At 39.6% G+C, this 26,463-nt stretch overlaps 1 protein-coding gene across 1 annotated transcript in view; it reads right to left on the reverse strand.

Moving 5' to 3' along the window:
• Positions 1–207: 207 nt before the first annotated feature.
• LPL (lipoprotein lipase) overlaps positions 208–26,463 on the reverse strand; it is a 35,486-nt gene continuing 9,230 nt past the window's right edge. Inside the window, exons 2-10 of the mRNA XM_036751182.1 lie at positions 16,479–16,648; positions 13,630–13,809; positions 12,493–12,604; positions 11,059–11,292; positions 9,264–9,506; positions 8,301–8,421; positions 7,514–7,696; positions 5,608–5,712; positions 208–2,313 (exon numbers count right to left, since the gene is read on the reverse strand). Of these exons, the coding sequence (XP_036607077.1) occupies position 2,313; positions 5,608–5,712; positions 7,514–7,696; positions 8,301–8,421; positions 9,264–9,506; positions 11,059–11,292; positions 12,493–12,604; positions 13,630–13,809; positions 16,479–16,648 (1,349 nt within the window). The 3' untranslated portion in view covers positions 208–2,312. The remainder of the gene's footprint in view (positions 2,314–5,607; positions 5,713–7,513; positions 7,697–8,300; positions 8,422–9,263; positions 9,507–11,058; positions 11,293–12,492; positions 12,605–13,629; positions 13,810–16,478; positions 16,649–26,463) is intronic.

The raw sequence follows: 26,463 nt of genomic DNA on the forward strand, positions 1-26,463 counted from the left end.
GTTTTTCTAAGTAATTTTGAGGAGCATATGTTGGAGAAGGCTTTGTGTAGGTATCACTATGGCATATTTTTGGAAGCTATGTTTCCTAATATATCTGAGCACAGAGAAGGTGATACACAAATGTGGTTGAGTCGAATCAGCTCTACAAATCAATGAATCCCCCAATGGGCAGAATAACATTAAGGAAAATAATGACTTGCACTGTGGTAGAATTTTGTCCATTTTTATTAAAAGCAGGATTTACTTTTTCACAGAGTTAAGAAGGTCTCTTTAATGAAAAGCTCAGTCTACGGCATTATTTCAGAAGGCTAAATTTGCTTCAGTGAGACAATGTCACTATTAAAAAGTATTTACAAAGTTAGCACCCCACATATATAAATGCAGATAGCCTTGATATTCTTGTCAAAATATACAAACTACCTTGGCACACACACACACACACACACACACACACACACTCACATATTTACAGCTAATAAATAACATATAAAGCCAAATCATATCTTGCATGAATAGGCACCCTTAGAAGCTGGAGTTCCAAGTGTTGTAGACTAGTTCAGTATAGGTTTTAACTCAAATTTATTCACCTTTGCTAAAAAGTAGGCTTTGCTCCAATTAGTCAGTTATCAGTGAAGGGGAATGCCAGCAGCAAACCACTCCTCCCTCTTATTTGTGCACGACTCATCCCAAACCAGTTCTTAACAACTTCAGCCTTACCCTACATTACTGAGGCCTGACTGTGTTTCTGAATGGAGACCTAAGACCCGACAACTCTCAAAAGCATCTCCATTCTAAGACATTCAGTGCATCAGCTTCTTTTTAACCTGCCATACTGTAGGAGTGGTAAACATAAAATCCTATGGGGACATCTACCTAGGTGGAGGGGAGAGGTTCATAAGATGAATTCCCCAGCAGCCATTTCTACCTTTGACCCTTCTCTCTTATTGTACACAAAAGCCTTTTTAGAAAAAAAAAGAGATCTAGTTTACACATAATTGTTTATTAACTCTCTGCTGATGATTTGAAAACCTTTGGTGGCATTCGTAGGTGGCTATGGTGATACAGAAGCATCATCTTCTCATACAGAGCATTTTTCCTTTTAAAAAAAACAAGCGCTTTTTAATAGTCCTACTTATTGTAATTAGAAATGAACAATTTAGGGAAAATGGCTTTTCAGAGATTTGTGTGAGTGCAGACCACAGAGACAATATGGGGTCCATCATCAGAACCAAGGAACAAAGAGTGATTCATCTTTATTAAGGTTCTCATTTATTTCCAAAATGCTGATTGAGATGTGCTTGACCCAATGCATTTTTGGAAAAAAAAGCTCTTATCTAATGCTCTCTAATCAGCATCAGAATGGACAAAACCATCACATTCTGAATAATTTCACTTTTGCAAAAAAAAAAAAGGTAGTAACACAATTATCTTGCCATCTTCCTTCTACGCTCAAGTTCTGAGTGACATCAGAGGCTTCGCTGGCTGTTTCCAAAAATGACTCACTTTATAGTCTAATATAAGCTAAAATATAAAATTTGTACAAATATATATCCATGGAGATACATATATATGTATATATATATATATGCACACATATATATTTTGTTCAAGATAAACCAGGTAGCCCAATAGGAAATAAAGTAATCAGACTTTTTGAGAAGCCCTTTGAGTGTAGACTGAAGATGGATATATGAATAGTTTTCAAAAGGTCCAGCGCTCTCTTAATTAACATTCTTAGTCATTCTCTCTCTATGTTCACTTAGTCCTGGTTGATTCATGAGCCATATCCCTTCAAGAGTCTTTCATATGGGGGGCGGGGACTTTTAGTCAGGCAAACAGATGGGTCTGAACCAGCTGTGAGCAAACCACAGGAAACCCTTGGTTCTACTCCACGAAAACGTTAGAAAACTGCAAAATACCTCACATACGGAAAATTTACAACAGACTAGTACCATAGGGTATAATTCATATTTTATCTCAGTGGTCCAGATTTCACATCTTTCACAATATGGGCTGTCTTTTCATCTAAGATCAAGTGCTATTTGGCCACTGTATTCCTCAAATTAAATATATTGTTTTTGATTTTTGTTTGGGGGTGGCTGTTTTTTGGATGTTCTGAGACTGTCTCCTCTAATAACTAACAAGGAAAAAGAGCTAATGATAATAACACAGCTGGCATCATAAATACTTGGATGAATCCATTTCCGAACACCCAGACTGGCATTAGGACTTAGTTTAAAATACGACTTTCTTCATTTGCTTCGTTCCTTGCAGAATAAGTACAGTTCTTCTTCCTTCAGGCTAGTACTGTTTCTGAAAAACAAAAGGAGGGAGAACTTCTGGTCATATTCAGTAGCAGAAACATAAATTTACAATTGGAACCAGCATTAAAGATGATCTAGTCTAATCATCTCATTTTTACCAATGACAGAAATCGAAGCCCAGAAATGGGGAGTTTAATGTTACCCAAGCAGTGACCTGTTTGCTATTCCATTCTGGAAATATTTATTAAGTGCCCTCTGTGTGCTAGACAAGAAAGACAGTGCGGTGTGGTGGACAGAATGATGTAACCTTGAAGTCACAGAAACCTGAGTTCAGATCCAGCCTCTGACACCTGCTGGCTGTGTGACCCTTGAAAAGTCATTGAACCTGTAGGTGCCCCCAGGCAAGTATCCAAGAGCAAGCATCAATCTATGCTGTTAGAGAGAGTACTTCAGTGAGAGCTCCCTAGCCTGGAGAAATCACAAGGGTCCAAAAAGAGATGTGAAAGTTAATGCTTCACAACTTTCTGTCGTGGGATAAAACAATGTTCAGCTCAAAGGCTGCATGGGAGGTGGCTCCCACCTACCTTTCAAGGCTTATTCATACTTTTACACGTGTTCTGTTTCTGTCAAAGTGATCTGCTATCTATTCACTGTCTATACATCACTACATTTCCACCTCCATGCTTTTGCAAAGATGGTCCCCCATGTCTAAGATCTTCTCCCTCCTCCCCACTGCCTCTCAGGGTCCCTGGCCTCCTGCAAAGCATTCCAATCCATGCTTAACAAAATACCTTGTGCATAGCAGGTCCTTAAGAAAATGAACTGAAGGGAGAAGGGTATAATTAATGAGTGATGAGTCCAGAGCACAAAAAAGAAAAAGGGCTTACAGCCCTTCAGTTAAGTTCCTACTAGCAAAGAACACTTCTTAGAGAATAACATCATGTTAATTTATGCAAAAATTTAGGAAGCACTTCTCATCTTTATGCATAGACTAATGGTTAGTGCCTAATTCTCTGTCTGAGCTGGAAGATAAGACTTGTGGTGAGGTAGTTCAGTTCAAGGAAAACTAGAAACTTAAAATTCAAGATAATTTTAGTTAAGTTTCTTGGGGGGAGGGGGAGTTTGATTCAATTACTTTCTAGTTCAAGTTCAGATGCTTCAGTGGAGGTGTCTTTAATGTATCTAAAACTCCAAGGTCTAGAAATAAGATAGGGGTTTTTACTAACATCAAACTCTCTAGAGTGCCCACAATGCTTGAGCTCAGCGTGGCAATTCCTGATACTCTGTAAATAACTAGAAAGATAGCATCAGTCTCTCTTGGATTTAGTTAGATTATTAGAGAAAACTTCATTTGACCCATTCATTTTTACAGAAAAGGAAACTACTTTATGGAAGTTAAGGGACCTGCCCAAGGTTATATGGGTAATAATCTAAAGCAGATAGATACAACGGAAAAGCATGCTGGCTCTAGAGCCAGACAACCAAGGTTTAAATCCCAGCTCTTTGAGCTATCACCTGGATGACCTGGGAAAAGTCATGCAAATTCTCTGAGCCTCAGTTTCCTCATCTGTCAGATGAGCGAGTTTTAGATGAGATGCTCTGTAAGGTCCTCTTATAACCCTGTATCTATGATCCTATGATGAGAACTGTGATCCTTTGACTCCAAAGCCCAAAGGTTCTTTCTGATACACAGTACAGCCTTTTCAACTAACATCTATTCACCCCTACTTGTTTTTCTTCAAGCTTCTATAGATGTCTGCTCTTTTAGTCATATGTAATTCTTGAGAGAAAAATGTAAATGTGTATATCGTGGCTCATTTAAAGAAACCTACAGATAGGTGCTTGTTTCTATAAATGACCGTGTGGCTGATGACAAACTTGAAGAACCATCTAGGGCTGTTTAAAAGCAAATATGGAGTTACCTCTGGCTTTGATAAGCAGAATAAACAAGACAATGAACTCATTATATTTGTTGAGTGAATGAATAAATCAATCAGTGATGTGATACTAGTGGCACATTCCCACTTTGAAAAAGAATGTAATTTATCTACCCAAGTCAACAAGGTTATTGGCATTACTATCAATCCATATTGATATAGTGGTTGTTTTGAAAGGCCTTACATAGGGCTCTTTGACCCATATGATCCGCCCCCCATTCAAAGATAGATATGCCCATATGCATATGGGATAGCCAAAACAACATATTTAACCTGCATGCAGTTTTCATTCTCTGCATAAATGTAGAAGGAGAAGGAAGGCAGGTGAGCAGTGATAATTTTAGGGCGGGGCTGGTATTTCCCATTGTTTGTTAGGTCATTGGTTTATGTTACATTTTCTATACTCTCTCCCCTTTAAACCTGCATCAAGGGTGCGCTAGAGCCAACTCATACTGGCTTGTGGGAGTTGATTGTTAAATTTTCAGTCTGAGCATTCTCACATCAGAAAACCCTACAGATTAGGGCTTGGTTTATTTTTGTTGTTGCTGATTGTCTAGACTTAAGAAAGTGATGGGAAAAAATGTTAAAAATTCAGACTAAACTTAAAGTGTGTGGACTATATTCCCCCATTTACCAGCATACTTCTGCCTGTGGCCCACAAGGATTTGGAAACTGGCAGGAGAATATATAGGAAAAAGAAAATAGTCTATGTCAGGAATTCAATGGCATTGTTGGGGAAGGTCACGCATTTGATCTACACCTAAAATGGAAAGTTCTTTCTGGAAAGACTCTGTTGATGACTCTCATGTAGATTGTACTTAAAGATAAATAAGAGGAGAGCCAAAAAAATTAATTTGGCAAGGAATGAAAAGAGAAAACAAATAAGACTCTACCACTTCCGCCACCTTTGGATATCTAGAAGAAGGGACTTGATGGCTATTCCTTTGTGTCTTTCACTGTGGCTTAGGGCAAGAGATATGGTGCTATGCTCCTCTTTAACATGCTATTTGAAGATCAGCCACTCACATTCACAAAATAAGCTGGCTGGGCCTTGCTACCCACCCAAGGGTATTCCTAAAGTACCTTGGAATTTGTAGAGGAAAAGATATTAGTATTTTTTTTTCCCTTAATGACATCTATGAAAATGGTCCTAGAGAAGGAAGGTAGAACAAGAAAAGAATTGGGTGGGGTACAGTACAGTAAAGAAGGAAATACTAAATGCTAGTAAGAATATTTTGGAACCTGGGCAAATTAACAAACCATTGCCATGACTAAAAAGCTATGGTGTCCTTGAGAGGTCAAATGAAGAGAATTCCAGAGGGAGGTTTGGTCAGGGAAGTGGATAAAACTCTTTGGAGATTACAAAATGTAAGAAAATTCTCAGCAATATATTTTGTGGCACTTACCAGACAGCCTTTTTGTTCAGTGATTTGTCATAGCATTTCACAAATACCACGGGTTCTTTTCCTCTCTTCAGATGGGAAGTTTTTTCTCTGGAACAGAAAACGACCCTACAAAGGAAAGAGGAGGTGAGTGCGTACTACCCATGGGAGCCCATGAATTCCACACAATGAAATCAGCCCAAAGCAGTCAAGTCAGCTTCTACAACCATCACAATAATCACCAGTCATCTAGGCAATAGGCTTCTTTTGTTTTTTCTCATTCGAGTTGGGTTATCTCAACAAATGAGCAGATCACAGAACTACCAAATTCCAGCATGGAGGATTCCAGATATTTGAATATAGGCTTTTGGCTAAACAAGACTTCCAGCAAGGGGTGGATGGGGGCAGGGGGAGGGGGGACCTCCCACCTCCCAAAGCAGACCATTCCATTTTTAGATAAATGTAATTATCGTTAATGGTTTCTTCCCCTTTGACATACAACATTAGTTTCTTTGCAATTTCTACCAACTACTTTTTGTTCAACGCTCTCAGGCCAAGAAGAACGAGTCTATTCTCTCACCTGTGTGACAGTCTTTCAAAAACCCCAATACAACCAAGTCTTCTCTTCTCTAGGCTAAACATTGGCAATTGCTTCTACTGCTGCTCATGTGGTGTGAACTGGAGGTCCCTAGTTATCTTGATTGAGAGTCGAGTTTAAGTCTTACCTCAGATACATTCTGGCTGTGTGACTTCGAGCAAGTGACCTTTAATTGTTTCCTTTCTGATCACTACCTCCTGGCTTCCCTGGCTTCCTTCAAGTCCCAGCTAAAACTGTACCATCTACAAGAAGCCTTTCCTGATCCCTCTTCTTTCTAGCGCCTTCCCTCTGTTGATTATCTCCAAGTGATTTCGTGTATATCTTTTTTGTACAGTCATTTGTATGATGCCTCTTCCATTAAACTGTTAGGTCCTTGACAGAAGAGACTTTTTTTTTGCCTTTCTTTATATCTCTGGTGTCTCAATACCTGGCATATAGTAGGCATTTAATAAATTCTTGTTGACTGACTTAATCATTCAGTAACCCATATAACTCTTGAAGACTACAAGTTGTAGAATGGGCACTGATTCACATTGGTAGAGGGAATTTCCTCACCAGAAGTTCTCTCGTCTAATGAAATCACAGGTGTGAATTATTTTAAAAAAACATTAAAATCCTACCACAAGTTCATCTGAAAGTGAAATTGTTAGGGATAATTATGCTATCCTAAAGTTTCCAAAAGTTTTATGGAAAATGTTTGTTAACTACATGAAATCTTGTAAAAAATTTAGCTTCCTACTCTAGCCATTGCAGATACAGGGGAAAATCACTGGATTCCATCTTTTCCACACAGTGTCTACAAGGAATCACGTGCCAGAAAAAGTAGGACCATGGAGCAGGAAGGGAATCGGGGCTTCTGGATTTTTAAGTCCGACTCTCCTATCGATTTGCTGGACCAAACTCGTGGTATAGAATTGGGAAATACAACCCCTTTCCCAGCATGTTTGTGAAGGAATCATTCTAAGGAGGATTTTTAATGAAAACAAACCCATTTATAGTACTACTGAATGCCTGGGCTCTAAGATCATAGAGTATGAGCCAGAAGAATTCTTAGGTGTCTCACCCAACACCCTCATTTTGCAGATGAAGAATGGAGGCCCAGAAAGTTCAGGTGACTTGCTCAAGGTCACATGGTTAGTGGATGACAAAGCCAGAATTCAAAAGTAGGTCTCTTGACCATAAAGTCACTGTTCCAGATCACCTTCAGGATCAACTGCCTATCTCCCTAGAATGAATGCACTCGATGGAGTAGATAATCCTTAAACACCTTCCCCTTCACAATAAAGTTAAAGGGAGCTTGAAATGAAGTCTGATAAGATTAAATATAGTTACTTTTTCTGAGTTTCTCCTGCTTTGACTCTGATCTTCTGGATGCCAAAGCCAGTGCTGCTCCACCAGTCAGACCAGCTGAAGAAAGAATCACTTTTCCACTGTAGTTTCACCATGAGCAGTTCTCCAAGGTCTATCTCCGTGTAAATCAGGAAGGAGTAAGTCTGGTTGGTGGACATTTCAGGCCTGAGTAAAAATTCAGCACACACTAGGTTAACACATGCTTTGGGATCCATCTTCAAAGAGAAAGACATCTGACCTACTAAATTCATGGGCAACACCCACTACATTTGGCGTATCTCAGGCAGCATATTTAAAGGTTTTATATTTATATAGATTTTTATACTTCAGCTGCACAAGCCTTAGTTTGTTCATCAGTAAAATGGAGATAATAGTATATAATATATTTGTATATTATATATATTATATATATAACTTTACAAGATTGTTGTGTCTCAGATATGATAACATATGCAAAATATTTGGTATGCCTTAAAATGACAAATATCAACTATTGTATTATTATATAAAGGTAAGAAATATATTTAAAGTAACAAAGAGAAAACAGTTCCTAGTTTTTGGAAGAAGTACTCTATATAAGTAAGTAAAAAATTAACTTCACTCAGCACAGAGCAGAGACTAAAATTCTAGTTTCTTGAACCAGAAGTTGGGATTTCCTGGTTTACTAATACATTTTTGTTTCTCTGGACCATAGTTATACAAGGGAGCTCTCTGGGATTATTTATTTGTATGTGAAACAAGTTTACATGAAAAGAAGTTTGCTACTTACAGAGTGACAGAGATTTCCTCACTCTCTGCTATGGTGCCATACAGGGAGAGCAGCAACACCTGGTTTGTCTGAGTTATACTTTCAGTCCCAAGAAAGTGTAACTTCACCTGATAGTGGAAGACTGGATGGGAAGAAAACAGAGAAGAATTACTGATTAAATGTTCCTGAAGGGCCCACAGATAGACAACTTGGAATTAGACCAAACATACTACTGATAATGAAACAGGAAAGATTTATTAGCATGTATGTGGAATTCACATCTGTCTGGATTATCGGTGATATGATAAGGAAAATGTAAAGAAGAGGTAGCCAGGATGTAGGTAAAGAGTATGGAATTTGGAGTCAGATGACCTGAGTTTGACTACGGGCTTAGACTTTACTACCCATGTGACCTTGGGCCAGTTGTCTATCCTCTCTAGTCTCAGTTTCCTTAATTGTAAAATTAGTGGGCTGAATTAGATGACACCTCAGGTGCCTTCCAGCTTTAAATCTATGATCCTTGAAGGCATAGAGGCAAATTTTCGAGAGGAAATTCCCCTATAAGGAAAAGCTTTTCAAAATGGGTTTATTTAAGGGAATACACTAAAATATAACAAATATTTGTTGAGTTCCACGTGAGAAAGGGAGGAATGGAGGAAGGGGAGGAGGGAGGGAAAGGGAGAGAGAAAGAGAGAATGAATATACTTAATGGTTATCAAGTATAGGAAGGAATAACGCATGAATGACAGCAAGCTGGCTTTGTGTCTCCATTGAGGAAAGGTCAATGCTAAAATTTTGGCAAGAATTCACGTTATACCGTAGTGGAAGGATGACACAGGGCATATTCCTTATTGATGGGGTTTGAGATATATATACATACATATACATATAGATAGATAGATAGATACACACACACAATTGAGTAAGATGGCCAGAGATGATGATGACTTGATGTTATCATTTCTTAGGAAGAGCCTAAGCTACCTTTGTAGGGCATCTGAGAACGAGTCTTCAGGTACATTTTGCTGCTTCTCTTGGCTCTCACTTTATTGATCTCATAGCCCATGTTGTTGCAACGGTTCTTCCTACAGCTCAGGCAGAGCCCCTTTTCAAAGGCTTCCTTTGAACTGCAGCGGTAGGCCTTGCTCGGATTTTCTTCGTTCAGTAGAGAGTCAATGAAGAGATGAATGGATCGCTCATGAGAACATTTCACCAGCTGATCCATATCTTGAAAAGAAAAAAAAATCATGAAAAAAAATACTATTTGAAAAGAAAATCTCACTCTCTAGAAAATCTATGCATCATGCACTCCATTTGCATGTCTAGATTTGTTTGTGTGTGGTGCTGGGTAAGATAACCTCAGGGTCCCTCCTGTAATTACCTGACTACATCTATCAACTTTCAGTGCCCAACTGACATTTCAATTTAGGAAGGAAGAGTACTATTCATACAAGGATGGAAGTAAGTTTTACAGAATTTATCATTATTTTACAGGGAAAATCCCACCTTTTCTTTTCTTTTCTTTTTTTTTTTTTTTTTTTTTGCTTCAGGACATTACTAACAGTAGAGGCAGTGTGTGCTAGCGGATAGAATACTGGGCTTGACATCAGGAAGATCTAGATTCAAATCTTGCCTCTGAAATTTTCAAGCTGTGTGACCCTGGGTAAAGCCATCCTCTAGTTAGGTAACGACCGAGGTACAGCAACAGAAAGAAGGCTGGACTTGGAATCAGTGAACATGGGTTTGAATCCTGGCTTTGCTATTTATTACCCATGTGACCTTGGGCAGGTTGCTTAGCCTCCCTGGGTCTCAGTTGATCTGACAATCCTCTGTACCATAATGAACTCAGAATCTGAATTTTAGACGTTAAGGGGACCTCAGAGGCCATCTCAGGCCTAATCTACTCAATAACAGCTGGATAGTAATTTGTGCTGGTCCTATACTGGGAGTTCCCTATACCACGGATACCATAGATCTTTCATGTCTGTTCCCAGAAGGCTTAACAGAGCATGGTGCAGTTATATGACTCCATGCCAAGATGTCAAACTATGCCTCCTTCTTCTGCCAAAAGTCCTGAGTAAGGCAGAACCAAATTGAAGAGTAATTGGGAGATGCTTAACAAAATGAATAAAAAATACAATACAACATAGATAATGTTAATCTGTGATTTTCTAAGTCAACGTGTAGCCAGCAAGGATGTTTCTATTTGAGTTTTACACCAACGCCCTAGAGAACTCCAGAGGCAATAAGAGCTTCTCCCTATAGCAATAGTTCTAAAGGAGATGATTGAAGGTATTATTAATTTCATTTTGCAGGTGAGTAAACTGAGATTCAGATCAGTTAAGTGACTTGTCTGAGGGCACATAATCAGTAATTGTTGCAGGTTGAGAAAGCCTGTGAGGTGAGAGTCCAGAGAAAGGAGATCGTTATGAACTCTGCCAATGAATGGCTATTGGACTTAACTAATAAAATGGGGTGGAAAACCAGAATTCTATTTCCTGCTTCACCACTGTGATCCCTGTTAGCTTAACATTCCATGATTCTGCACTGTGCAGAATTCAGTTAAGACCCTCATTTGACCACATTAAGTATAGAGGTTGGTAGATGGTACAAGAAACTGGATTGACCAAGCATTCTTCAAGAAGCTATCTTATCCCATCTGAGCTGGCCCTGGATAACAAAAGAATTCACTTTCTAGAGGATATGAAGGATACCCTTGTCACCAAGGTAAAAAACAAAAATAAAAGATAGGCTTAACCTGTTTCTGGTTGACATTTACCTCCCAGGCCTTTTGTTGCAATTTGATTAATAGCATCAAAAAGATTACACCCCGGTTGAAAGAAGCCTCCATTAGGATAAATGTCAACATGCCCCACTGGCTTCTGGATTCCGATACTTCGGCCAGGCGATCCACGAGTGAAGGTGTGCAATACATCTACAAAATCGGCGTCATCTGGAGAAAGGCGACTGGTAGCTTCAGCGTATTCAAAAGTAGGTCCAGCAGGATCTAAGCCTAAATGAGATAAAACCAAAAGTCACCAACTATTCAAATTTGTTTTTTTCCCCCCAAGACTGCTTTATTTTGCAATTAAAGTCGACAGTGAATCCAAGAATTAAAATTTAAGCAGCAGCAGTGTTGAGGGCACCAGTTGAATAGTCAGTCAAAGGACCTAGGCTGGAACCCTGGCTGTCACTGGTACCTCAGGTAAATCAAGAAACCTCACTGGGCCTCCATTTTCTCATTTAGAGGCAGCTGGTTGCACAGTGGATAGAGCAGTGGGCCTAGAATCAGGAAGACCTAAGTTCAGATCTGGCCTCAGATACCTACTAGCTGTGTAGCTCTGGGCAAATCACTTAACTCCTGTTTGCCTCAGTTTTCTAAATTGCAAAAGGGGATATTAACCACACTTTCCTCATTAGGTTGTTGTGAGAATCAAATGAGACAATGTTTGTGAAAATTGCTTAGTGCAGTGCAGTAGGTGCTAAATAAATGCTTATTCGCTTTTCGCTTTCCCTCTGCCATTAGCCATGGCCCAAATCTGACAGTACATCTTCCATCTCTGTGCAGATGGAACAGACGACTCCTTCCCCTCTCCATCCCTCACCTCCTCTGCCTGGAAGGCATTCCCCTCCTCACCTCTACCTTCCAGAAATGATGGCTACCTTCAAGCCTCCCTTAGGTCCTACCTTCTACTCAAGTATTATCTTAATCCATACAGTTGCTAATACTTCCTTCTCTGTGCACATATTATTTCACAAAAGTGAACTGTCCATTTTAAGTGCTTGATAAATGTTTGCTGAATTGGATAATACAGACTCAACTTCTATTTAAAAATAGAATTTATCTATCATTTGTCTCTATAGCAGGATGACAAAGTCTGGCCCATAATTTAAAATCCAATTCAAATGCTGCCTCTTCCAATCTTCTCCCCCTCCCCCAATGAAAAAATCTTTGCTTTCTTTTGATGTTTTTGTTAGATTTTGTTCTCTGGTTTCTTGTCTGGGCCCTCCACAATAAAAGATAAGCAAGGCAAAGCAACCCATGACCCACAGCACTGCTATAATAGAGTGTTTCTGCACAACCTTTAACATGCCCTCCCCATCTCAACCCCCAAAATACAAATGATCATGGCCTCTGCATTACTCTGACTCTCCTAGGGAATGATTCCCATCCCTGCACTTAGGGCTCAATCAGAGAGGGCCGACTCCTTACCAGTAATTCTGTTAACTTTCTTATTTGTTAGACTTCCTGCAATGCCAGCAGCATGGGCACCAAGACTGTATCCCAAGAGATGAACATTATCCGATGGGTAGTTGAACTGTTCCTTTAGAAAAAAGAAGAAGAGAAAAATATGAATTCCCAGAGCTCTTGGTAAAATCACAAAGCCAAAGGAAACATGGTATGAACAGCCATGGCAGTGAGGAAAAAAAAATGAGAATTAATCCCAAGTGAATTCAATTCTTTTTAATTTTATATGTCACAGATGAAAGAGATAAAAACTCCTCTTGTTAGTTAGGACTTAATCCTTTCCCCCAGGGTTGTCCAAATTTGAGGAAGCATTGGTTGGTATCTGTTTTGAACTTTTTTTTTCCTCTTTAACTGGCTTCCTCCTAAAGCCTTTTCCCTCTTCACTTCTCTAGTTTAGACCAATTACTTGTCATTTCCAACAATGGTCCAACCTTTCATTTTTACAGGGGAAGAAGCTGGGTCCTAAGGAGGGAAAATGTCTGACCCAAGAGCACATGGCTAGTTAGTTGCAGGGCTAGAACCCAAGCACCCAAGTCTCCTGACCCCCAATCTTTCACTCTCCTCCATACTGCACGGCCTCTCCTGACTCCAATTGTCCACCCTGACTGGTCCTTTCCAGAGTGTTGCCATGGTGTTGACCCCAAGGTGCTTAGAACAGAAAGGCTGCCAAAGACCAGTCTAAGGTAAATTTGTGAAGGAAAACAAAATGGCCCTCTTTCCCTCCCAAGGGGAATTTGAAATTTAACTATGGAATTTTAGGCGTTAAGTCAATGAATAGGGTATGGGTTGAGGTCAGTAGTGGGGAGGTTCTTTCCTATGTCCCTGAAATGACTCCATGTAGGGGAGAGGGGGCTGCCTATTCCACCTACTTAATCTCAAATCTGCATGCTGGGCAGGGAAGGGCAGGACAGAACTACATTTTTATCAAATAGTTTCACAAGGCTGAAAGATGACAAAAAACTTGAACTTTTAGAGAGATTTAAATTGCTCTTGAGGGATATAGGTACAAATGAAAAAGGAGGAATACTGACCAGCGGTCAGCTCTGGCACCCATAGCTAAGAGAACTGCATGCCATATTATATCCTTTTACATGTGCTTACCGCCAGCCAGTTGATAAATTTGGCAACATCTTGTCCCACCAGCTTTGTGTAGCCAGCAGATATTGGATAATGCTGCTGGGCTCTTGTCAGCCAATCGACTACAATGACATTGGAGTCTGGTTCCCTCTTGAACAGAGCCCCCACAAGTTTGGGCACCCAGCTCTCATACATTCCTGTCACCTAGAAAAGAAAACAAAGGTTACCCATTAATATGATATCTTCTTAAAATATCAACAAAAAGGGTGATTCATTTTAAAAGTTACTCCCTAAACATAAGCAGTAAATAATTTGTACGTGATATGATATGATACGATATACTATAATAGAATATAATAGAATATATGATAATTTGTCAGTAAATGATGTCAGGTAAAATAATGATCTCGTATCGGTTGGTAACTCGTGTGACTGGCTTGTATCATGCTAAAATGGCTTTCATTTTTTCCTATGGTACAATCAGCTCTTAAAGGAATCAAGAAAGCTGTGTTCTAGAACCATCTCTGCCACTAAATGGACCCATGTGGCCTGAAGCAAGTCCCTTCCTCTCTGGGTCTCAGTTTTCTCATCTGTAAAGTGGAGGTAATAAAACACGCCATACCTAACTCACAGGGCTGTTAGCACCCTAATATCATAGATTTAGAGCTGGAAGAGATATCTAATACAGATCATCTAACACAGGCTTCCTTATTTTACAGATGAGGAAGCTGAGCTCCAGAAGAGGTAAAGAACCGTGAATGGTCATATAACCTGGTGTTATTCAGGGACGAATAGAAATCTTATTGAACCCTCTCTCCACAATCTGCTGATTGATTTTCTTTGCATTCCCTCTGAATGAGCACGTTCAGCTTCTTAAACTTAGTTTTTAATAGGCCTGCCCTTCCCTTGTCCTCAGTCTTCCTCTCAGATGGGGCAGTGGTACCCTCTGCAGCAAAGCTGCCATTCAGGAGGGGATGATGTCAGACTTGCAGAATGCAAGGTTAATCATTCCCAAAGGGGATGAGACTCTTGTCCCCCACAAAGAGGTCCCTGTACTTCGGTGCTTGTCAGGCAGAATCCAGGCGAGTGGCTGGGCTCCAATACAGCTGCTTCTAAAGGGCTTTCTGTGCCTGGTTGTGTGTGTGCTACATACTAAGCATTCTTTCAGCTTCTGCATGATAGGGCTGGCAAGATCCCTTCAATTCCCTGCTTTGCACAGAAATCAGCTTCCCTTTATGCGGGTGTCAAGTCTAGCAGGAGAATCCTGTCTGCCTGCGCTTGACCCCAAGGTGCAAGAGGTTCCTTGAAACAATCAACCTTTTCAGATCAGATAACCAGTAAATAGTAAGCAACTCACCAGACATTCCCCATGCCCAAAGTGTCTGATAGAGAGGCCCTTATCAATGGAATGGGCAGTGAGGTCACAAAATGGGTAGAGAAATGGGTCTGGTGTCAGGAAGACCCACATTTAAATCCGGCCTCAGACATTTACTAGTTGGGTGACCCTGGGCAAGCCACTTAACCCTATTTGCAACTCCAGTATCTTTGCCAAAGAAAACCCCAAAAGGGGTCATGAAGAGCTGGATATGACTGGACACGAATGAACAACAAAATCAATGGAATAATGATCAATCCAGTCTCAAGGTCATGCAGTCATATAAGCAGGGGCTCATTGTGGTTATTGCTCAGTCGTGTCTGATCCCATTTGATGTTTTCTTGGCAAAGATCCTGGAGTAATTTGCCATTTCCTTCTCCAACTCATTTTACAGATGAGAAAACTGAGGTAAATAGGGTTAAGTGACTTGCCCAGAATCATGTAGCTAGTAAGTGTCTGAGGCCGGATTTGAACTTGGGAAGATGAATCTTCCTGACTCCAGGCCTGGTACTATCCACCGTGCCACCTAACATACAGTAAACATTTAATGTGTTTGTCGATTGACTGTCTGAACCTCTGTTTGCCTTAATCCAATGGAGAAGGAAATGACAAACAAGCCTCCATAGACAGTATAGTCCATAGGGTCACAAAGAGTCTGACATGACTGAACAGACAATCTCTATATTATTTTTTGCAACCCCTTTGTTTTACAGATGAGGAAGCCAAAGGACAACAAGTTACATGGCTCCTGACTCCCAGGAGTCCCAGTGCTCCCTTGTTTGGATAAATAATAAAAGTCCCAGGGCTCACTTGTTTGGATAAATAATAAAAGCAGTTTCTGTCAATTCAATGAAATTAATTCCTAAACATCAAAAATTCATCTTCTACCTTAAAACTATTTCAAGGTACACGTTCATATTTAACAAGTTAATATATTTTCTAAAAATGTAGTTTATCCTGTTAACAAGATATTTTATGGTAGAATAATAAACCTACTATATTTGTGGACTATGTTGACCATTCTCTCTTGCTCACACAAAAATTATTACAATAACATTCAATTTGTGTTTATAGGAAAGGTTCTGAAGTTCTATAGTGAAAGAAAAGGTGACCAGACCCACATTTGTTCATTCTCCTGGCTCTATTTTCCTCATAACCTTTTAGTATCAATTTCAAGGACCATAAGCCTTGAAATTATGGAGAGATTGCCTCATAACTTAAAAAAAGGATCATCACATAAAAATCATTTTAAAATGGGCAATGAAATGGCCAGGTGTCTTGAATTAGCAAAAAACAAACAAATAAAAATTAGTGCATGGCAAATTAAAGTGCTTATTCTCTTTTTGGGAGCAAATTTATGAGCATGTAAAGAGTGCAATTAGCACATACTTGGAATATGTCAGAGTGTTCACAAAACAGCATGCTTTTTTGGTTATTTACTTTGACTCTGGGGTTGTAGCAGCTCGGGAGAACCCCTTCCCTGGGTGTGTTCTCTTACCGTCCATCCATGAATCACCATAAAGGTTTTGCTGCTATGATTGAAGTTACAGTCGGCCACAGAATTGATGTCCCCAGGAACAAGGTGGCACCTATCCTCAGCTATTTCTTCTGGGGTCCTCAGTGCAAACTTGCTTTCAATGTCTGCAAAATCCTCATTTCCTCTTCTTCCTGTCAGTGGAAAAGAAAAAAGGATTAGCATTGTGTTTGAAAGGACCTTGATGTGAGCCTAAGGACAAAGAAATGATTATTAATGGTGTCACTCCTCTGCTCAAAATATTCATGGTGGCTCTCTACATCTACTCAGAAGAATGTGGTGGAGTAATGGATCGAGCGCCAAGCCTAGAAGTCAGGAAAAGCAGAGTTAAAATCCAGCCTCAGACAACTTACTAATTATATGACCCTGGTCAAGTCACTTAACTTTTGTCTGCTTCAGAGTTATTGTGAGGGGCAAATGAGATGTTTGTAAAGTGTTTAGCATAGTGCCTGGAAATAGTAGGTGTTCTACAAATGCTTATTCCCTTTCCTACAAGATAAAAAAATTAAACTCCTTTGAATGATATTCAAGACCCTCCAAAGTCTAGCCACAGATGAGCTTTCCTGAAACAACGTTCGTGGGGCACTCCACCTTGTTTCCGAGGCTCTAAGAGTGACAAGTAAACATCAGCTCTAAAGTTCAACAAGGAGGCTATGGGTTCAAAGCCCAGCTCTGCTGCTTCAAATATGTGCAATCTTAGCGACGCCCTGTCCCCAATATGTTTCCTGGACTAAATAATCTTTAAAGTCTGATCAGATACAAAGTCTTTTAACTTACCCAAACTCTGACAGCCATCACGAAGCAGAGCTGGAATTAGGGTGCCCTAATTCTCTGACTCCAAAGCCAGTGTCCTTTCCACCACCATTATCATCATAACCGTGATAGCTAGCATTTATATAATGCTTGAATGTTTGCAAAGCACTTTACAAATATCATCTCATTTGATCCTCACAACAACCCTGAGAGGTAGGGGCTATTACTATCCCCACTTTACAGATGGGGAAACCGAGGCAGGCTAGCATCACACATATAGCAAGTGTCTAAGGTTGGATTTGAACTCAGGTCTTCCTGATTCCAGGTCCAGTGCTCTATCCTTTCAGAGTATCTGGGTGAGTCAGAATGGTTGAAGGTAAAATCCATTCACAGGAAGTTTCTTCGTGGAATCCACCAATTTGAAAACGATGTTTTGAAAACAAACAAAAAAGGAAAACAATTATTATTTTGTTAATTCAATTAAATTAAAAACGTTTATGGAGCACCAAGACAGGCATGAAAAAATCAATGCCTTTAAGAGCCACAGGAGTCATTTTATAGGGTTGAACCTGGTCCCTTTCTCAAAAACTAACAGTTATGCCTTTCCCCCTAAACATCCTTTCATATTTCTACCTATGCAGCCTTCCATAGGAGGTCAAAATTAAGGGAAAAGAAGTTATCATTTCTTAGTAGTTAATACAAAATGGAGGCACCTGGGAATGAGAGACTATTGGATGCATCTTCTGACAGGGGTAGGCAATTGAATTAAGTGTCAAGAAAGCTTCCCTTGGTATCAGATAGGAGAGACAACATGGCTTGGTGGACAGGCAGTGAAACTTGTGAGCCAGGGTAACCCAGTTCAAGTCTCACCTCTGATATTTATTGTCTGTGTGGCCTTGGACAAGTCACTTAATCTCTTGGCAATTCTCCAGTTAATCAAAGAACATTTATTAAGGACCTACTTTGTGCCAGACACTGTGCTAAGACTCTAAGTGTCAGGGAAGGTGCTGGCCCAAATCAGCAAAGTTCCCTATATAATGAAATGGCAGGTCCAATTTCTTTCCCCAATGTAGACATAGACAAAAATATACCAAAGTGAAGATTCTGAAGAGGAGCTGTCAAACCCCTGACCTGAAGTTTATAACCCAAGGTCAGGTAGACAGAACCAATCACATCGATAGGGGAAATCACAGACTTTTTTGTCATCTGTAGCCAAATGATTCCTTTCCATTTATTGCTAAGCTGTTCTCCAAGAAGCTAACAATAACTATACGCTCAAAATCCACTACCATTCCTGAGCTTTAGCAGGAATAGTGGCCTTGGAATTCGAGTAAGCACTATGTCAATTCCCATTTATTTTTCTAACAGGAACAATAGAATACTTGTTAATTTAAAACATAATTAGACTTGTAAAGAGAGACCTGACCAAGATCAATAATCGCTCTGATAATAGAAACCCAAAGACTACCAAGGGATCTCAACAAATTTATCTTAATGTTATCTTAGGAAATGTCCAGTGTTTTCACTTGCAATAATCTATCACCCAAGTCTAATATTCTAATACGTGATTCATGATCGGCACCAAATTTCCACTTGAAAACCAAACGCAGCGTTTAGCATTCAGGGTCAAAAGCCATTCTTGACAAAGAGATACCCACATGGCAAGATCTGGACTTTAAAGAGGACTCTGTTCTAAACCATGGTGAAAAGCCAATCTTTAACACAATCTTCATTCTAATAAAGGCCCCAACAACATACTTGAAATAGCTGCATTCAAATTCAACAAACATTTATTAACCTCCTCCTGCCTACCCATCAGTGTTGTTGATAAGAAAACTCCTTTTTCCAAGCTTCATGTAAATAAGAGTCTCCAGGAAGCAGTGGAAAACAGAACTGGCCTTGAGTTAGGAAGATTTGGGTCAAGGTAGATGTCTGAAACTTACCAGCTGTGTCTCAGAGCAAATCATTTAACTTCTTAGAGTTCCCAGATAACTCTCTAAGTGTGGCAGCTGTGCTTGAGTGAGGGGGAGAGTTCCCATCAAACCAGAGAATTTGTTTAATTGAATTCAGGAATCAGGAAAATAATGGGCACTGACAGGATATATTTGGATGTGGAGAGAATTCAGTAATCTCCCTAAATAATTTATCAACATCCAAATGAAGGGCATGTTCCATAACATAGTGCCCTCTACTACTGTGTGGGCTCTCTGAGCACAGAGGTCATGTATTATTTCATCTTTGTACCTTCTCAAGCTATGAACACTGTGCTCCGTAAACAAAAATAGTCCATGGTTTTCCATGTGTTAGTAGAACATTCCCTGCATTCTGGATCTAACGATTCAGATTTGAGTCTCCTTTCCCCAAACCAAAATAGATCGTAGCCATGCTCACTTGCTTTCCTGAATTCAGTTGGTTTGTTGGTTGGTTGTTCTTGAAGAGGACCAATGACATCACGAGCGTGATCCTATGGCTTTATAGAATTGGATTTAAGTGTACAACAAACCTATTAGGTGCAAGGCTCTATGTTAAGTTACTGGGATATGATACTTACACAGGCAGGAAGCCTAGAGACTTTTGTTTGGCCAGGTTTAAATCTGTAATAAACATTACATATTCTGGTAATCCTTCGAGAAGCCTGAAATCCAACTGCAAAACATAACTGCCCCATCTTTGCTTTGGCACAAAGGAAGAGATGAATTTCTTCTGGTGATAGAACAAAAGCCAAAGGGTTCCATTTAATCCATTACCTTAGGGAAGAGATCTGGGACTTGATGTCGTTCAGTGATTAGAATGAGGATACAAACTTAAGCAATGTACACTAAATCATTCTACTTCTCTGTGCCTCAACTTCCTCCTCTGCCTAAAAAAGCATAAGTTGGACTGCCTGATCTTTAAGATCTTTTCCACCCATAAAATCTACGCTATGATAGTCATAACCACAACAGGATGATTAAGGGAATGCTTGCTACAATATGAGCTCTCTAAAAGCTGAATGGCCACCTCAGAAGGGAATACATGTCTCCCTTCAAGCAAGAGCTAGATGGCCACTTGTCAGATAGGTACTTGGAAAGGGATATCTGTTCAGATAGGGGTTGCACTAGATTGTCTTGGAGGTCCCTTCCAACTCTGTGATGCTTATTCTGTGACTATGACTGGTTCTTGCCTTTCCCCCTAAATAGTTATACAACCTGTATAGGTCTTGTGTGTGATTGTATAAATGGATAAACTACTTGGAAGTTCAACATCTTATGATCCACAGAGAAAACTTTCTGCCTTAAAATGTTTTAAAAACCTTACATAGAAATGTTGCCTTAAATTTTTCTTTGAAAATTATAAAACTATGGACTATTTTTGTTTATGGAGCATAGTGTTCATAGCTTGGGAAGGTACAAACCTCTCCACTATTAAGTTTTAATTCTATGCCATTACCCCTAATCATCAAACTATTTATGAAAAAAATGCTCATTTTTTTTCTTGAAAGTATTTATTGGATTTGAAGTGTTGGTAGGAATTAATCTGTAAGTATTTATTAAGCAGTTGCTATGCATTTGACATTGTACAGGAACTAGTGAAACAAATATAAAATCTACCCAGTCTCTGCTTTCAAAGGGCTTACATTCTACTGGGGATATTTACAACAACATGTGCATGAGTAATCAGAGAATATAAGAGATGAGGTATTTTGGAGAACACAACTATCTTCCAGATGATCATTACTATAATTCCTTAAAGATATCTTAGTTGCTTAAAAGAGTGAAATACGCTTCCCCAAACCTTCCATAATCCTAGCTTAGGCCATGTCTAGATAAAAGGAAGGAAGGAAAGAAGGAAGGAAGGGAGGGAGGGAAGAAGTGTTAAAAATGAATATTTTTAATCATGAGCTGTAGATGTAGAGCTGAAAAGGCTCTTAGAAGCCATCCATTTCATCCCCATAATTTTACAAATGTGGAAACTGAGACTCAGAGATTTTAAGTCACTTGCCCAAGTTCATATTGAGTGACAGAACTAGAACTTGAACCCAGGCCCTTTTACTCCAGATCCAGGGAGTTTTCTCCTGTACCACAGTCTCTAATAAGTTATATAGTAGCTGAGTTAGTTCTGCCACCAACTAATTGTGTGACCTTGGGCCAGTCACTTCACTTTTCTGGTCCTCAGTCTCCCTGTCTGTGAAATGGGGGAGTTGGACTAGTCAATGTTTAAGTTTCCTTCCAGCTGGGTCTCAGACCAAGAATGAAGCCTTTCTACATAAAATGATGAGAGCTTTCTAGCTGCCTTTTGTAAAGAGCAGAATATTAGGGTCAAGAAGTTTGCTGATAATCTGATTCCAAATTTGTTTGGACTAATTTTCATTCAACCTCTAACAAAGAAAAGTGAGGAGACCATCTACAGGAGAGGACCACTAGAGAGAGAGGTCATTAGGCATGGTTGAAAATCTGGCTTTTTAGTGACTGACATTAGGGCTGCTCCAGACCTACAACATCCCCTATTTCTGAAATAAGTAGCTAAAGGGTTAAGAAAGTTAATGAAGATAAAATTCTTATCTCTAGGCAGACAGTAATTCAGAGACAAGAAATGGGGTTGATATATAAATCTAAGTAACAAGGAAGTTTAAAGAGGAAATACCTAATTTATTGGAGCTTAGTATAAGAGCTGGAATGAACATTGGCAGTTATTTGGTCCAATTCCCTAATTTTACAGGTGAAGAATCTGAGGGTCACAGATATGAAGTGTCAGGTGCCATTCAAACCATTCTCCCTCCCTTCCCCCTACCCCACTAATTCAAATTCAACATTCTTTCTACTAGGAGAGGGGTTCTCAACCCAAGGCCCATAAACTTGTCTTTAAAAAATATTCTTGATAGCTATATTTTTCAATAAAATTTGTTTCCTTTTTAATTCTATGTGCTTTATTAAGAGCATTATTCTGAGAAGGGTTCGATACTGGACTGCCACACAAAAAGGTTAAAACCCCTGAGCTAGGGGGTACAGGAAACCAGTCACTGCTAGGCTTCCAAGCCCTGGATGGCTTAGTTGGGCTATAAGTTCTTTTCAGTGAGAAAGAGAAATGCAGATTGCTAAAATCGCCATTCATCTGTAGCCTTTTGGATACAAAGGTCATTTAAAACACAATTTCTTCTTGGGTTGCTATGACCTCTCTGGTGAAGACAAAGTATTTAAACAATAAACAATTTTTTTATTTGCTGTGGCTGAATTCATAATCATTTACACAGACTGTATCTGCCACTTGCCAGAGTAATAGAGCAGATAACTCCAAATAAAGGGATAACTGGGGGATGACAGGGAAATCAGTCCAAATAGGCATTTGATGGAATTGGCTTCATGAATTCAGCACTGTCTCAAGGCATCAAGAGCCCAAATTAAATATCTGTTTTAATATTAATTATTCTTTTTTTCCAGAAAAAAGCAAATGTCTATTAGAAAGCAGCAACAAGTCAGTTCTTCACCAGTTAAATCCTTAACAAGTTGAATTACCTAAGATTAAATTTCTTACATCATTGGAGAACAGGGAAGGGATAAAGAGTGAATTAAGATACAGATTTTAAATCCTACTATATTTATCTAATGAAAAAGAAGGTACTCATTCTAATGCTTCATCTGTCTCCCAGATTAAATACGAGAAACATGTTTTAAAAATCCAAGCCAACATATGCAAACTAAATAACTCCATTAAGAATGGATTTTTATGATTGGCAAACCTTCTAAACTCCTTTCTATTTATTATCAGATCACCCACCATCTGGAAAAAAAAAAAAAACTTGGATGAGAGTAGAGGGAGGAAAATGGGAAAAGTCCCATCAGAAAAATTGAAACCCAAATCTATTTATTCTCTTGGGTCAGCAAACCCAAAGAAAGTCTGAAATTTTTCATATAAAATGAAAAAAAAATCTAGAAAGCAAAAATGATTTTTGCCAAAAATATAGGCAGAACACTAATTAATTTTGAGTCCAACAGGTACTGTCCCTACTTGTCTATATAAAATCAAATAGTCATGGAAGAGGGGAAGCATATATAAACTAGGGGGAGGGGAGTATATCTATATATGGCTCTGGAATTACCCTGTAACATGGCTAAACCAGTCTTTTCATCCTTGAAGAGACAATATGGCAAAATGTAAAAGGAGCTGGATTTGGAGTTCGAAGGCATGGGTTTGAAAATTGGCTATCCTTAAAACCTGTGTGACCTGGACCAAGTCACACAACCTCTCTTGGCCTCGGTTTTCTTATCTCTAAAATGAGGGTGTTGGCCTCCCTTAACTGAGATCCTACGTCAGTCCTTTATCCAATCAGAATCGTTGAACTCAGAGTCATTCAAGGTTGCTTCCAAAAGCTAGGTCCACTCTGCTGTAATTTAGGGCAAATGCCAGTCCAATGTTAAAACAAAGTCATCTTGAGCAAGTCTTCACAACAAGGTTTCACATTCCCTCTTTGGTGGCAGACACTTATTTCACCACCATTATTAATAAGTGTTCACAAGATCTTAGGTTTGTTCTGAGACTGTAACCTTCTTTGGGGTGGGGGTGGGGAGTCCTTTTTTCAACTTTGTATCCTCATTGCCTACAACATAGTGGGCACATAATAGCTATAGTTGAGTGAAAAATGAACATGTTGGCTCGATTCAACAAGCTCCAGGAGACTTACGCCTACATATATGACCACCAAAATAACTAAGTATATCTAGAAAGATTAAGCATTCAAGACTGTGTACTCCTGCTAATTATACCCAATTAGTCATACATGTAGTAAGATGTGGTCTATACCTTTAAAATAGCCACAGACAACAATACACAGAATTAGTCGTGCAAATTCAAATTTGTTCAGAAAAATGCTGGAGAATGGAGTTTTCACACTGATGGGGCCATCAAAAAGCTGCCGACAAAAATCAGGGGCCAGGAATCAAGAGATGTAATAACTATGGAAATGTGTAACCCTGGGCAAGTCATTTTCTCTTGACTTCAGGTCCCTCACCTGTAAAAAATGAATAGGTTGCTTTGTATAGCAGGATGGTCACTGAGCGTGAAGTCAAAAGAGGAGGATTTGAATCTCAGCTTGGACACTTACTACCCGAGTGAATGTAGGAAATCACCCTACTTCTCTAGTCCTCAGTTTTTTCATCTGTACAATGAGAGGGTTAGACTAGTTGAACTCTGAGGTCCCTTGAGGCCTCAAGTCCCACGAGCTGATGAGCACTTCTATAAGGGCTCTCCCCACTCTAAAATTCCGTGGACATTCTTGAAATAAACTGGACCACCATCACTTACTTCAAAAGCCTTCCAAATATGTCTCCCACTTTGGGAACGGAGGCACAGTGCAAATGCAAGCATAAAAGGGAAATGCAAACCCACACAGAGTTTTTGACAAAGATTTGTTGTTCTTCAGTGGGGTCTGACTTTTTGTGACCCCATTTGGGGTTTTCTTGGCAAAGATACTAGAGTGGCTTGCCATTTCCTTCTCCAGCTCATTTTACAGAAGAGGAAAATGGTTAAGTGACTTGCTTAGGGCCACAAATGTCTGAAGTCAGATTTGAACTCGGGAAGATGAGTCTTCTTGACTCCAATCCAAGTACTCTATCCACTGTGCCACCTCACTGCTTTCCTCTCCTCCTAAGGATTTATAGCCAAGGTAAAATGCCTTATTTGAATAAAGGGATTTCTGCACACTAAAATAGGCTACGATTATTATATATCAATACTCTAAAACCTTCTCACTGACAAGAATTCTAAAGTTATGGGACCCAGAATGTTGCCATCTTCCTGGTCTGCTCAACTATTCATCCTCTGATGTCTTTCTCCCCACAGTCCTGCAAAGAAGTGGCAGTATTATAAAAATAATTAGCAACTGTTACCTCATATCTCAAATGGTCCTTCACCTTTTGAAATGAGGCCCAAAGACATTTGGCTAACTTTCATTTTGAGTGCTTGAATTCCTTAAACGTTAAGGTAAATTACAGACGGTCTTCATAGTAATAAAGTACATGTTTGGAGTTGGAGGAAAAAAATAAACTTTCGAAAAGTTAATCAAGTTATGAGAGCCTTAAACAAGAGTTTTACAGAACTGGGAATGGATCTTTCTCTAGATAGTGTGGAACATTTTATATTATTTTATATCATCTTTGTGATTTCAATCAAGGGCCAGGGCCTGAATTAATGATCAGCTGGAGCTGGGCTTCTTTGTTCTCTCAAGTTTACTCAGACAATATCTTTTCTCTGTCAACAAGGCCAGATATGGCTGACCTAAGAACAGTCTTTCCCCTGCTGACCATTAGGGGATGAGACCCTAATCCTGGCAGACTACCTCGCTTAATATTCTATGCGTATATACTTCAACTGACCCTTGTCAACACTCTTATCTTATTGTATTTACAAATCTATTCCATTAAGGAAAATCCTCTTCTTGTATCATGGTTAAACATACATGGGGGTCATAAAAGTGAGGTAACACAGGCTTGCTGGGTCTGCTAAAATAACATATATAAGTTTTCTTATTTCTTTGTTCAGATAGCCAGAACTTATGCTTTGACTCCTTGTATGTACAGGTAAGCTAGCTTAGCTATGCTTTAAGGGAAAATAATAAACAACACGGATTTTTCTAACACCTAGCTTGTTTGCCTCCTTCAACCAACTTTCAGGTTTAACAGTTATAGTGCCATGACTCGGATGGAAATGATGGAAACGGGACAAAGCAGCCCAACCTTGCCAGCGCTTTAGGTGCCACAGGATTAATTTTTCCTGGAATTTTGGCCTTGACAAGGTTGGGGTAAGTTGTCTCTCTTCCCAGCTTCCAAAAAGGACTCTCACAAAATTGGCTGAAGTCCAAAAAAATTCCCTTTAAGCTAGCTCTGGGGGCAGGGATCAAATCTGTGGTAAAACACAGATCTGCAGGCAAACGCACATAGATCCCCTGGAAACACTGATTGATCTAGAACATTAGCTATGGATCAGTCAAAAACTAGAAGTCCAACTGTTCCTCCACTCCCTCCACTCTATTTCTCAACCCCTCCCTCCCTTCCTTCCCTTGGAGGCCCAGATCCGGGGGGAGAAAAACTGCACTTTGCTGTTACCCCCTCCCCCTCTGCCTCCCAGTACCTACTCTAACCAGAGAGGGGTAACTCTGTTCTGCTACCATTGCCTTCTCTCTCTCCTCCCTCCTCCCCTTTTCCCCCTTTCCCTTAAGGGCTCT

Source organism: Trichosurus vulpecula, chromosome 3, assembly GCF_011100635.1.
Source record: "Trichosurus vulpecula isolate mTriVul1 chromosome 3, mTriVul1.pri, whole genome shotgun sequence".
Lineage (NCBI taxonomy): Eukaryota > Metazoa > Chordata > Mammalia > Diprotodontia > Phalangeridae > Trichosurus > Trichosurus vulpecula.